The sequence below is a fragment of the Gymnoscopelus microlampas genome (genome assembly GCF_963454915.1).
Source record: "Gymnoscopelus microlampas genome assembly, chromosome: 13".
NCBI lineage: Eukaryota > Metazoa > Chordata > Actinopteri > Myctophiformes > Myctophidae > Gymnoscopelus > Gymnoscopelus microlampas.
The window spans coordinates 15,238,397-15,253,591 of NC_139950.1; the positions used below are offsets into that span (position 1 = coordinate 15,238,397).

At 40.4% G+C, this 15,195-nt stretch overlaps 1 protein-coding gene across 4 annotated transcripts in view; it reads right to left on the bottom strand.

Moving 5' to 3' along the window:
* Positions 1 to 375: 375 nt before the first annotated feature.
* Positions 376 to 15,195, bottom strand: part of sncga (synuclein, gamma a) — an 18,546-nt gene continuing 3,726 nt past the window's right edge. The window contains exons 2-6 of one of the 4 annotated variants that reach the window (XM_084076650.1): positions 8,329 to 8,370; positions 7,256 to 7,374; positions 6,912 to 6,938; positions 3,060 to 3,104; positions 376 to 2,141 (exon numbers count right to left, since the gene is read on the bottom strand). In XM_084076650.1, coding sequence (XP_083932776.1) covers positions 3,060 to 3,104; positions 6,912 to 6,938; positions 7,256 to 7,374; positions 8,329 to 8,370 — 233 coding nt within the window. In that variant the 3' untranslated portion in view covers positions 376 to 2,141. Of the gene's footprint in view, positions 2,142 to 3,059; positions 3,105 to 6,911; positions 6,939 to 7,246; positions 7,375 to 8,328; positions 8,371 to 15,195 lie in introns of all 4 variants that reach the window. The other 3 variants (XM_084076649.1, XM_084076652.1, XM_084076651.1) reach the window with 3 other exon arrangements.

The window sequence follows — 15,195 nt, forward strand, 5'->3', positions numbered from 1 at the left end:
GTCGTGCGATGTACAGCAAAAAATATATCGCCTCTGTCTTGTGGAAACCTCTTCTGCCCAAAACTGTTACTTTTCAGGATTCAAATAAATTACTCTAAAGCGCCGCATTTTGAGCTTGTGGATCTGCTACTTTTGATGCTTTTGTGTGACGCTGTAGGATGATGAAGTAGGGCGTTAATTTACACATTGTTGCTGCCCGACAGCAACGATGTATATAAAAACAAATTTGTGACCTGGTAGATGCCGAAGCAGAACCGGCGGAATTCAGCCACTTGACAAAATGAATACGATTTGAATGGATGGAGGCCAAATGACGTGAGGTTTGCTGTCACAGTGAAATCAGAACAAAAGACACAGGTACACTATTTTGGATTTTTGAAACAAAATTTTATAATTTCATTTCACTTTCTATTGTTTTATAAAAGAAGCTTTGACATCAACACAAATTAATAATCGTGTGTGTGTGTGTGTGTGTGTGTGTGTGTGTGTGTGTGTGTGTGTGTGTGTGTTTGTGCGTGGATGTGCTTGTGCGTGTGCGTGTGTGTGATATTCTGTGTCAGTAAGGCAACATGCAGTCTCACAAATCACTTCAACAACAAAACTGTAAATTGATTAAAACCTTTTTTTTTGTCACGTCACCAACTAACAGGGGGGGGGGGGGGGACCATGGTTGTGATTGACAGTGGGAAGAGGTGTGGCCTGTATGGTGGCAACTTTATGAAAGAGGGCCCCTCATTGGCCGGTGAGCTCAGTGTAAAATGAAGGAGTGATTATTGAAAGCTGATGTCATAGCGCTCGCTTATCGATCTCTGAGGTAAAAACCATGCCAGGACTCTGACACGAATAATAAACCTTCACTTGAATTATTCCAGGCAATTAGCTTGAAAGCCACTAAGCAGATTTCCTCTTGAAGGCTGTGTGTGTGTGTGTGTGTGTGTGTGTGTGTGTGTGTGTGTGTGTGTGTGTGTGTGTGTGTGTGTGTGTGTGTGTGTGTGTGTGTGTGTGTGTGTGTGTGTGTGTGTGTGTGTGTGTGTGTGCGCGCGCGACGGCTTACATGGGCGAGTTTGCGTCAGCAAATAATATCATTTCAAAGCTGAAATGAGTGTCTGCCTAAACAAAGAGCCATTCTGCCAAAAATCTGTTTTTTCTGTGCAGTGTTTTTGAAGTTTTCCCTTGAAAACCCTGCATATACTTCTAAAGCAGTGTCTCCCAAACAACGGGTCAGGACCCAGATATCCCTTTCTTAACATAAAAGTAATCATAATGATTCATCTTAAAAACAAAACCCCCATTAAAAATGTAAGAAATAGTGACAATAGCAGATCCACAACCTCACTATGAGGTTGTAGATTTTCACCATTTTCACTATTTAAATGGGGCCTATACCTGGTTAATTCATAATACATTTGTGTATGTTTGGGTCCTGGGGAGACATGTTGTGATGTGACATTAAAAGCCTCAAGCATTAAACACCTGGTATGTGGCCGTCTGTTGTCCAATCAGAGGCTGAGTAAATGCATACCAGGTATGCAACCACACAAAAAACATGCTCCCTTTTTTCAGGGTGTTTCGCCCAGGGACCGCCCCTAATATGCCTATCCATAACCTTTAGATAACATTAACCTCTCATAAACCTATAACCTTAACCTCACAGAAACTATGTTTATAAACCTAACCTCAAAACCATGCCATTGCGAGGCAAAACACCCTGAAAAGAGGGACTCTCTTTTTTTATTGGGAGTGGGGTCTTTAATCCTGTGTGTGTGTGTGTGTGTGTGTGTGTGTGTGTGTGTGTGTGTGTGTGTGTGTGTGTGTGTGTGTGTGTGTGTGTGTGTGTGTGTGTGTGTGTGTGTGTGTGTGCGCACGCGCATATGTTGGTCCGGTGGTATTAATATTTGGCAGAATTATTAACAGCATCACGGAGGAAAACGTTAGGGATGGCAGGTATAACGTTAGCAGACAGATTGACACCATGAACGGCTAGTAATAAGGGGGGAGGGAGGGGGGGGTGCAGGCGTGGTCTCTCTCGCTCCCCCTGTCTGCATGTCATCGTCGCCGTATCACTCCTTCTGTCCTCTTCTCACGAGACAGGAACCAGGGGGAGGAGGGGGTCACTGCTGCACCACACTAAGGATGAGATTCTGAGAGAGAGGGGGGGGGGGAGAGAGAGAGAGAGAGAGAGAGAGAGAGAGAGAGAGAGAGAGAGAGCTTGTTTGTCTGTCCTATCTGCATCATTGCAGCATCAGGGTGATGTTATCACTCCGACAGCTAGGCCTGTCACAATTATTACATACTCGCCTAATCACAATTACTTGAGATAATCGCAATTATCTTTCATGATCGGCATAATCGTTTACATTTGGCACATGCAAACCAGCATGATACTCCTGCGTTATTGACGTGTACATGTGTTTCTATTCATGTGAATGCTTGAATTGATCATACATTAATTCAGTAGAAACATTTCAAACTGAACCGAGTTATTTTGACATACGCACGCACACGCATGCACGCACACAACACACTATCACCGTTTGCCGATCAGAAAAAAAAAATCTGAAAACAGAAGAAACTGAACCAAAACTACATTATTTCATAATCATTTCACCCAAAAAGTTTATAACAATATATGACTATTGACAGACAAATAACGCTGTCTGTCATTTATGTAACATAAGAGGATTAAATGACTTAGGCCAATGTGTGTTTCGACTTAAGCAATTGTAAACCTGACTTAGGCCAAATTATTTCTGGAGTAAGTGACTTACTCCAGACTTATTTATAATTTTTGCCTAAGTCACATTGTCTCTGTCACACTCTTGACATGGCAATTATACTACTGGGGTGGGAACAGCATGATCTTTTCCATAAGGATATAGGCAATTTTACCAGAGGTGCGCCAGTGTCAAGAAGATTTAGGCAAAAGTATAATTTTCCTAAAAAAAATATATTTTACATTACACTCATAGACTTGTGTCCACTGTGGACAGAAAGTCCATGACGCCTCTACAGTGTAGGGCTCTGTGAACGCATGCGTCGCATCTCTCGCATGGTCTCACCTATTGAGCAGCCTCTGCAGCAGGCTCTGCGGTTCCAAGGTCAGCCTGTGGGACAGACAGACAGACAGACAGACAGACAGACAGACAGACAACACTGTTATATATACAGCACATACAGTACAGTACAATGCTAAATTAACACCTAAGTGGAAGGCTGTAGCATAGATTGAACTGGGGTTAAGCTGGAAAAAAGAGCAACGCACATTATATAATGTTAAGTGTTGAAAGTAAAGCAGTGGATTGCATTGTAAAAGTCTAAGCAGAGATATAGTCACACCTGCAGGATACCAGGTAAATGAGAATACTAGCGGTTGAAAGGTGGCGTAAGTTATATGATTTTGTTAACAAAAACAAGATTCTTGCTAAATAGTTAAAGCTCTATATTTATGGAGTGTTTGTTCGGTAACAGGTCTTCCCGCCTCTCCAGCTCTTTAATAACATTTTCAGGACGGGACACCAATTTTATCCAATCAGGAAAGAGAACCACACAAAGATCATGTTTAATTCCAATCTTACAGTGTTCCAGTTCCAATCTTGTTTGCTATATTTCCCCCCCTTTTGTTTCATCACTTCTAGTTTCACTTGTTTATCCAGCTGTATTCTGTATTATGTTCTCTCTCCTGATTGGTTAAAGTTGGTACCCTACCCTGAAAATGTATTTTCTGTATATTAAAGAGCTGGGTAGGCAGTTACTGGACAAACACACTATAATGATCATTACTATGGGTATATAGAGCGATGTAACACTTACTAACTAAATATCACTTACACTACCTTTAATCTCAACACCAGGTGAATGTGGTTAATAGAATACAAGCAGATTAATGTCCACAACTGGTGAATGTTGTTAACCAGTTTGTAAGAAGGTTGAATTAAAGCCTTCCGTTGAAGAACCATATAATTCAGTTTTGACTTATCTTGCAATATCAGTCTTATACTGCAGACATATTATTGTAATTATAAATAGGTTGTAGTTTGAATGTTACTCATTATGTGAAAGTACACAACTTATAGCATTCTGTATAATACTTATCACTATCATGGGATTTGTAAACCTCAGTCATTACATCTTACAGCTGTTATATTCAGTATTTTGGATTTATATGGTTCTTTGAACAGAGGCTTCAGTTTTTGAACAGGCATCATTCACATAATCAGACAAGACAATGCCAAGACATTTCCACTGTCGACAATATGCTCATTTTTCATCCATGCGTTGTTAGTTTTAAATGTCAGAATGAGGCTTGATAATTGCTCATGCTTTTGGAGCGACATTATTCCATTTGATTTGACTGGCCTCGGGCTGTAATCATGTTATGGAAATGAAAGTTGTATCATTATTTGGTTACAGAGGTTTTCAATATTACAATGTCATGTTTGCTGATTGGATTATGCTTATTTCTCTGATCGATGCTAGTCAGAAAAGGAAATTACTGCCAGCACAACGCTGGTAAGTGATTGGCTTTAACCGCCTATGCCTGATCTTATACTTTGGCCATCACCACACCACTGTTATCTAAGCCAGTATATACGGTACATGGGGTATAGAATGTACCTCTGTATTGGGAAACAAGTGCTGGTATAATACAGTATAATTAAATCATAATTCATAACTTTTTGTAAAGCTGTATGATGTCTCTGTCGGTTGGAAACCTCATTTATCCAAAACTGTTACTTTTCAGGATTAAAATGCAAAACTAGGAAAAATAGCAGATCGACAAGCTCAAAACGTGTTGCTTTGCGGCGCGTTTTGAGCTTGCAGATCTGCTACTTTTGCTACTTTTGTGTGACGCTGTGTTATGATCAAGTAGGGCGTTAATTTACGAAAAAACCCAAAAGGTTAGACTATGGAGATAAGAGGTTTTTGCCCTACAGCAACGATATGTTACATTAATAATGTGTGGTTGTCACATAATCCCAAGACACACCTGGACTAACCTACTTTGGTGTAAAAATATAATTTAAGGTACTGTAAGCATTAATTCTTTCCAAGGAAATGGGGAATTGGAGAATAAGTTGCATATTATGGAAAAGTCACAATGTTTGAAGGAAAATGTAGGTCTATCTTTAATGTCGCTGTCCTGCAATGTCTTGTTTAATGTCATGTTTTTATGTTATGTGTGGACCCCATCAGGAAGATTAGCTGTTGTTATGCACCAGTTAATGGGGATCCTAATAAACTCAATAAACTTTATACAAACTGCTGTTTTGCTCATATTAGCTCATATGCTGAAGTATGCGTGTGAAATGTTGTCAGACTGCTGTAGAGGCTTTCATTATTCCCCTTGGAGAGGAACAGTACAGTACATGCAGGAACTGTGTAAAACGTCAGTCCGCTTGCTCAATGAAGCCAGACACAGTCAAATGTCTGAGTTGTGAAACTGAGAAAAAGTTGATCTCCTAACCAGGGCTGAAACGATTAATCAAATAATCAATTAATTGATAGTCACAAACATAGTTTTGACCTCTGAGTAAACATGTCAAGCAATTTCAAAATATCTGACTTCAGACAAATTGGGATGAGCATTAATCATCCCAATTTCATTTTTTTTTTTCAAAATAATTGAAAAGCCATCAATTCAAGTACAATCCGATATATCCACATATTGCTTACAAAAAATCATTTAGTAGTACACAGTAGATCAATCATATTAGTGGGGGGGGGGGGGGAGGGATTAACAGGTTAATCGTTAGTTAGCCTACAGCCTTACTCAACAACAGCCATTTTGAAGCGTAAACACACAGCAAAAACATTACTTGTGGGTCTATTTAACTTAATTGTTTTATAAACTAAATGAAACACACGCTACAATAGACATTACCTTCAGCCATGTTTACCTAGTCAAAATGGTTTTGCAGTGAAAAGGTTCATACACTCTCACAACCTCCACAAGGGGGCGATCACACAATGGTCCAGATGCTACTACATAGACTTGGCAAAACAACACATCGGTCAAAACTGTGGGGTGCTTGTGGAGCGTACCTGTGTGGTCGCTACCCAGGTATATATCATACTTTATATTTTATATTTTATATTTCAACCACTTAAACCCTCTATATTTAGCAAACTTGACCAGGGTCGGCTCAGTACTTAGTCCGCTCCTTTTCCCATCTACGCAAAAATCTTTGCAGAGTCAAAAACGGCATGCGTTGTGAGCTTATAGATCGGCTATTTCCAGCAAAAGTTCCCCCAGAATAGGGATGCTGCGGTTCGAGAGGTTAACTTTTATGCACATCTAAAAATTTGACACGCAGCTCAAGAGAGGAGCACACTCCTGTACCATAAGAAAATTATGGTTTTGCTGATGACTCAGTTCTAGCTGTGGAAGCCAAACCACAGAGATAACATTTCATATTGATATTTCATAATTAATAATGTGAATTGAGTAAAAATGGTATAAAACCTAAATATTTGAAGAAGATAGATAATTGCTAAATTCATATGTTTGTTTCATTGTATATGTCTGTACAAGTATTGACATTAGAGGACTTTTGCTTTAAGAGAACATGTACCTTTGATAATTAGAGTTGATTAAGAACAGGTGTATATTGTGTCAACGTGACATGTTGATGATTAGACTCATCAGTGGGACGGAGAGAGTCAGTCAGTGTCATACAGTGTGGAATTTGGAAGCATACAGTTTTTACAACCGTTTGGAATGAATTATTTTAGTATAAGAAGATTTTTTTGGGAAATATTAAAGTGAGCAAACGAATAAGTAACATACTTCCAGTGGACAATTTAAGCCTCTACACTAGTGATCACCCCCCCTAAGGCTGACCAAAGACATTTTTTATCATGCCATGCAGTCCCACCCCCACCACCACCACCACCCCAAACCAATCAGGCACCTCCTGAGCCACTGGTCCCGCCTCCTCCTGTTTCCGCCAATCACCATAGATTTGGGGATAAAGAAAGATAAAACTGGTTAAGAACAGTATGGACTGTATGGACAAATTCCAAAACATTTTACACCCACCCTTTGTTTGATAAAAAAATAGGCCCCAGGTTACACACACACACGCACGCGCACGCACACGCATACGCACACGCACACGCATACGCATACGCATACGCACACACACAAAACAAAGTTGACCTTATACAAAAACAGAGTAACATACAATACGTATAAAAAGTAGATGGTACAATAGACAGGATGTTACATGACAGGAAGTAGACTCACCGCACTGACCATTCCGCTCGACACAGCTGCGTTCTCCACTCCCTCCACGGCTGCGGTAGCAACGTCGTTAGCCCCGGCTACTGTGGTGTCAGCCACGATGTTGGCCTGGTCTGTCGTTTTCTGGGCCACTATACAGGGACGGATGTACAGGAAACAGGAAGTAGTTACCGTAACCTTTTCAAGTCGCACATACTTTAATATATTATAAAGGCTAATAATACATGTTATTCTATTCTATATATATATTATTATTACATAAAACAATTAGGGCTGCAACAGTTAAACAAACTAATGAATTTTATTCAATTATAAACAATAATTGATAATCATTTTTTTTAGAAAATAATGGACAAAACGGAAGGTGAAACAGTTTCGTACCGTTTACCGTGCGCACCACCGACACCGAACGGCGACAGCTTGAGCCGAAACAACACGAGCGGCCGCCATTGAACTCTGCGCATCTCCACAACAACACACAAGCAGGTCCTTCGCTTCAACCCCCCCCCGCCCCCTTCTTACGTACCTCTTTTGTTCCACCCAGGCCGTTACTTTCACTTCACTCATGTCTTGATCACAATATGTCCGTCCTTCACGTGCCATGTACATCCCAAACACAAAAATAAACAGCGACGGGCACCTACAGCACGTTGTCCTGCTAAATCTGGTAAACAAACCAGCGTAGGTTCATGACACCAAAGGATTCGACAGTGATGTCATCATTATGCAACCCGGAAGTACAAATACCAAGGATTCGTCAGTGATGTCAGTCGGGATGCCAGGTTTATGCCAGGTTTTCAAAAACAAGCGACAGAAACAAGCAAGGACGTTCATGAAAAAAAAAAAACCCGAAACTCTAGTATACAATAAAGCTTAAGTGGCTAATCAGACTAATCGAGTTGATAATATATATTACAATTCTTTCATAAATAAAATATAAGAATAGATGATGAAAGAAAACACATTTGTCGATTGTTTGATTAATCGAAACAGTAATTGCTGTAATAATCATTAATGTCATTAAGAAATGGTTAGTTGCAGCCCTAGATGAAATGATTGTAACATAATGTTATCACTTGATTTACCTGTATTTACACCAGAGACAACTCCCTCCTTAGTTTTGTTCCCTGAAAAAAAAAAACGACATTATAAAATCATGTTATAGCATGTTATAAAACGTTATCACCTTTATGGATTCAAAATGAGAATATCTCTGAGATTGTTCATAAATTACGCCCTACTTGATCATACTACAGCGTCACACAAAAGCATCAAAAGTAGCAGATCTGCAAGCCTGAAACGTGCCGCGAAGCGACATGTTTTGAGCTTGTAGATCTGCTACTTATGCTACTTTTGAATTTGAATCCTGAATGGTATGCTTTGGACATATACGTTTCCACCTGACAGAGACGATATACAGTAAATCAGGCTACTCCTGGTGCACGACACCAGCGCACAACTAACTATAAGTCAGGAGCAAAGATAACATCCCGATTGTACACATCAATACAGCAAACATGCAAAGATGAAACAGTGCAGACAGCTGTAGCTTGTTCAATAGATCTGTGTGTGTGTGTGTGTGTGTGTGTGTGTGTGTGTGTGTGTGTGTGTGTGTGTGTGTGTGTGTGTGTGTGTGTGTGTGTGTGTGTGTGTGTGCGTGCGTGCGTGCGTGCGTGCGTGCGTGCGTGCGTGCGCGCGCGCGTGTGTGTGCGCGCGTGTGTGTGTGTGCGCGCGCGCGCGTGTGTGTGTGTGTGTCAGACAGAGATATGTTTGCAGTCTCCCGAGACTAATCATGGTGATGTTTGACTTTGTTGCTTCAGAACAACAAGCTGTGAAAACACACACACACACACACACACACACACACACACACACACACACACACACACACACACACACACACACACACACACACACACACACAGTCCCTCTTTGTTGGACCTCAGCTTAGTCCTGCCAGACAAAGACTCCTTGAGGATTTTCTGTATGTGTGTGTGTGTGTGTGTGTGTGTGTGTGTGTGTGTGTGTGTGTGTGTGTGTGTGTGTGTGTGTGTGTGTGTGTGTGTGTGTGTGTGTGTGTGTGTGTGTGTGTGTGTGTGTGTTGGGACTTGGGAGACAAAGACAAAGACAGATTGAGTGAAAAAGAGAGACACAAGGGAGTCATTTGAGTCGATAAAAGTGTGTGCATGCATGTGTGTGTGTGTGTGTGTGTGTGTGTGTGTGTGTGTGTGTGTGTGTGTGTGTGTGTGCATGTGCGTGCGTGCGTGCGTGCGTGCGTGCGTGCGTGCGTGCATGCGTGCGTGTGACACAGACAGACAGACAGAGAGACAGACAGACAGACAGACAGACAGACAACGGATACTATGTTTCATCTCTGGGACTCCAATCTACCCAAACAGTAAAATCATAACTCTGTCGGTTCCCTCTGTATACCGTCTCAGAGTTACAGAGCCGTAACTCCTCAAGGACCCCATGGGCGAGGAGTTGCTGCAGTAACCATGGTGATGATGATTGGTATCCGTGGTGATGGATGAAGGACAGTTGAAGAAGTACATGTTGCAAGGTTGAGAGAGCTGTTAAGTCTGCACCTTCTTTCTTCGCGTTCTGTCAAGCTGTCTGTGTCAAGCCTAGCGTTCGTATTCTAGAGCATTGGTTCTCAAAGTGGGGTCCGGGGATCCCCAGGGGTCCGTGGTGGGGTTCCAGGGGGTCCCCAGCAAAATCATTTTAACCACTTTAACCTTTTATACTTTGAATATTCAAAAATAGCAGTTATACAAGCTCATCGCGCTATGAGCTTGTAGATCTGCTATTTTTGAAAAATCATTTGTGCAAACCTTTTTTAAAGCAAACATTTGTAACTCAAATCTTTTCTTCTGGGGGTCCCTGGAACAAAATATTTGAGATGGGGGTCCGTGGCCAAATACATATCATTTTGGGGGTCCATGACATGAAATAGAACCACTGTTCTAGAACATTCAGCGAAAATGCAACCACAAAAGTAGCAGATAGAGCATGGTGTAGAGGAAAATACTAGGTTTCAAGATGGGGTTTAAGCCCCGATGGGGGAAATATACGAGTCGGTTATTTACACAGAGGGAGAGCGAGAAACTCATTTACGATCAATCAATCGTTCCGTTCCCATAAAAAAAGGCTGTGTATGGTTTTTCAATTGCCTCAGTTAGAAAAAAGTATTGTCTTATATTGTTGGTTCAGGCCGGACTGTATACTGTATGTTTCTGCAGCTCCTTCGTGCACACACAAATGACATGCATGTCATTGTTGTTGCCCCCATTAGACAATAGACACTGGAACATGGAACATTACTAGTCCATGTTCCAGTTTGTTGTGTGTTCAACACACAGGTCACTGTGTGTTCAACACAACACACACACACACACACACACACACACACACACACACACACACACACACACACACACACACACACACACACACACACACACACTTGCTTCTCCACAGACCCTTGTGCTGTATTGATTAGATCACAGTGTGCTGGGTGTTATGTGAGATCAGATTATGAACGAGCAAGGAAACTGCATTCTGGGAACACACACACACACACACACACACACACACACACACACACACACACACACACACACACACACACACACACACACACACACACACACACACACACACTGTAGCTGCCATCATGATTAAAGTTCATATTATTATAAATAAGTGAATAAGTTAAGAAGTTCATAATGTTTTTTGTTTGGTCAATTCATGTTTTGGATTGTGCTCTTTGTTAATGCTGTGTAATTGAGTTCTTGGATGTCTGGGGTCACAGTGACCTGGCAGCTGAATTAGATCAGTCAATCAAGCAATCAGCAAGGGTGGTTTAGATTTTGGTTAATTACCAGAGCAGGGGCAGAGGCATTCATTCTGCTCTGACCAGCACTAGAGCATGCAGCAAGCAGCAAACAGAGAATGTCAAGTGTTGTTGGTGGTACTGTTTAAAGAAGAGATTATAAATTAAAAGATTTAAGTTAAGATACAAGAAGAAGAGCTGTTTAAGTTTACAGTGTAAAGAAGACCTCAAGATTGTTTCCCCCATATAATTTGACGCGGCCAATGAGGTAATTTATTGTTGCCAGTGTATTTGTTTGTATGTTTTGTTTGTTTGAGAAATGTGATACCGAATTAATGTATGCTGTATTTATGTTTATTTATTCAGTTCTCACGGCATTTAATAAATGTCTGTAAAGGAAAAGAAACCTTGTGATCGTATCTGTCAACCGGAGGGAAGCTACACACATGCACACCAATACGTAGCTCAGGTACAGAACATACACCATCAAATCCTCAATGTTTGCTTGTCCAATTATTTTTTTTCTATTTTACTTTATTTGTGTGCTTATCTTTCTAAGTAGTCTATACGTAGGGATGCTTTGCACCAAAAGAATATGTGCAGACAGTATAATAGACAGCTTAAATAAATCTGCATTGTCACTCGCCAATGGTCAACGCCCAGGTGAAATATCCGATCAATTGCCCAAGCCTCTATAAAATGCATGAGAAGAGAACGGCCACGTAACTATCAAGTCCCTATACGGCGATTGTTATGTCACTGTAGCACTCTGAGTGCTACTGTGGGTTTTTGCTGACACAACTGATGAAACCTTTTTGTAATTAAAGCGTTTGCCCTTTTTTGACTTCACATACAGGTATGTGAACAACAACACAAGATTACATTGGTGCACCAAGTCTATATATCCCAACCTTGCTTGGTCTGCTGCTTGCTTTGCATTTAAATCAAAGTCCTGTATAACGTTACAGCTCATCTGCTGTTGTTGTGTGTGTGTGTGTGTGTGTGTGTGTGTGTGTGTGTGTGTGTGTGTGTGTGTGTGTGTGTGTGTGTGTGTGTGTGTACATAACCCTGAGGCCAGGTCCAGCATGCTGCTATAAACTTTATATCACATAGCCTAGGGGATTTGCAGGTCAAACCCAACAAACAGCACAAATGAACATGAACACAACAATGGCCCTGGCTACATATCAGTGAGTGGGGTTTGTATACTGAGCGGAGGGGCTTTGACACGAAAAACAGTAGAAATCCCGCAAATCAAGTAGAAATCAAGGAGAAATGGTCAAAATCAAGGAGACTCCTTGAGAATCCAGGAAGGGTATGTCAGGTATATAAAGAGGAAAGCGCAATTAGACAATTGGAAGCACCTGCTGATCAATTAAACCTCCACTGCTCTTTTGAGTCACTCCCGCCATTTAAATCGAGAGCAAATTCTTAAATGAGTGAGAGTCTTCAAAAATGTAAAAGAACAGCTTAAATCCAATGACCCAATAGCCGAATGGTTAGGGCACATACCACATGTTCCCAAAATGCCTTCTTCAGCGTATGCCTGGACGGACTGTTTGCTGTGTCATTCCCCTGCTCTCCACCTTTATCCAAACAAAGCATAACTGCTGATAAAATAATCCTTCCTCACTCATTGCATATGCCAATGGTCAAGTTCAGTTAATATGAACACATTGTGATCATTCATATCCTACTATCTATCTCTGTGTGTGTGTGTGTGTGTGTGTGTGTGTGTGTGTGTGTGTGTGTGTGGTCAATAAAGCACAGCAGCCTCATCAGTCTCATCAAATCACAGTTCTTGTGCTACAGTGACAAAACAACCAATCAGTGGACGGGGGACTGTATGGCTGATGTTCTCATGCATTTTTCTCCTCAGTAGTTTGATTCATTGATGTAGCTGAATAAGAAGTATGGAAATCAGTTCTCTAGCTTTTTTGTGTTTTATCCTTTTGACAGATATATGCATTCCAGAGTTTGGACTAGTCTGTATAATATAGAACATCTGTATTTGATCAATAGGCCTTTATATTATGTCTGTTTTACACTTCTACATCTCACCATAAAACGTAGCTATGCCAGTGTTATTGAGTATTATTCTCGTTTCTCTCAGCAGCACAGAGAGAGAAATTGGGCCACAGAGACAGAGATGGAGAGGGAACCTTCTCTTCTGGTTATATGTTCCTCTATAAATAAGATATAATAAGACAACTTGCATAGTTAATCATCCACAGAATCCCAGGAGGGATTTGCATATAGTAACATTCCTTCTTTATTCTCTTATAGTTTTATAGTACCCAGTATATATATAGTAGTGTCCAGCACCCAGTATGATCATTACTACACAGCAGCTGTAGTAATGATCAACTCATAATCTGGGAGAGGATTTGTCATATGCAACAGTAGATGACATTTTTCTTTGGTTAAAATAAGTGTTAAATAGCTCTATATTCTGATAGAACTCATTGCTATAGAGTGTTTGTTCAGTAAAAGGAGTCTCCTTGTCTCTCCAGCTCTTTATAACACAGAAAATGCATTTTCGTTTCAGTTTCAGTTTCATTTCCAATTGTATCCAATCAGGATAGATAACTCAATCAGGATATAGATTAAACAAGTGAAATTGGAAGTGATGACACTAAGAAATGAGCAGGCAAAATTGGAACTGGAACACTATAAAAAAAATGGGTACTTTCTCCTGATTGGCTGAGATTTTGACACCTACCGGAAAATGTATTTTCTGTTTATTAAAGAGCTGGAGAGACGGGGAGACTCCTGTTACTGAACAAACACTCTATAGCAATGATTATTATCAGAATATAGTGCTTTAACCTTTTAACAAAATACTTTTTGTTTTAACCAAAACATATCACTTACCCTACCTTTAACTAATTGTACTTAAACATATATATATATAAAGGTACGTTTCGAACATACAAGGTTTCCACCCGACATTTTTATGTAATAAAATCAAAGGTGAGGGAGGAGATAAAATATTGTATGTGATAGTAAAGTAATGAGAGCATTGTGTGAATCTATAAAGTTATAAGAACACAATAAAGACAATAAAAAGATATATTGAGTATTTGTTTGAAATGCAATGTGATCAGTTCCTGTAGGCTATACTTGATGAAAGAAATCCAGGAAATGCAACCTATACATATGATTCACTGATACTGTTACCTCTCCTCTCCTCTCCCTCCTTCACCTAAGAGGAATGACCATGCTTTTCCTGTTAAATTCGCACAGTCACGGTTTGTCTTCTGTCATAAACTGAAAACCCATCAATTCCTCCTCTCCTCTCCTCTCCTCTCCTCTCCTCTCCTCTCCTCTCCTCAGTTATTTTTCCCTTTCTTAAAAAAAGAAGCGGAGCCAACAACACTGCAGAGCTCAAGACCCTGGAGTATTGAGTTGTCAGGATATCTATCTCCTTGAGTTTTATTTTAGTGCCCTGCTAAGATCTGGTGCATTACCTCTGGTAGTTGAGGTGGTATACTGGCATTCCTGAGGAGCAGTGATTGTGTGTTCTTTGTGACCTGGGAGTTGTGGAGGATGAGTTTCATTTAGTTTTTCACTGTCCACTGTACAATTATGTAAGAAATTCTTTATTTGAAAAAATGCAGGATAAGAATCCAGATTTGTTTTGGATGTCTGAATGTTATTATGTTTAGTTGGCTGGTCAATAAGGACGTTTTTGTTTTAGGAAAATTCATAGAGAAGGCATGTCAGTTGCGTTGGAGAACGATATCTGTAACTCACCGGCCTGGACAATCAATATGTTTATGTATGCTGTGCATCTTGGTGTATATATTGTGCGAGTGTATCTATCTATCTATCTATCTATCTATCTATCTATCTATCTATCTATCTATCTATCTATCTTTGTGTTCCTTTCATTTTGTAATAATGTTCCTAGTATTTCCTGTCTACCCTAGTCACTGTTATCTGTCTTGTCTCACCGACCCTGATTGCTAACTTGAGTCCACCTGTGTCCTGTTTGCCCCAGCCAATCCCTGTGTTCATTGTCTTTGAGTTCCACCTGTGTCTAGTTAGTCCTGTGTTTATTTAAACCCCCCTGTGTCTCATGATAATTGCTAAATTGTCAATGTAGTCATGGTGT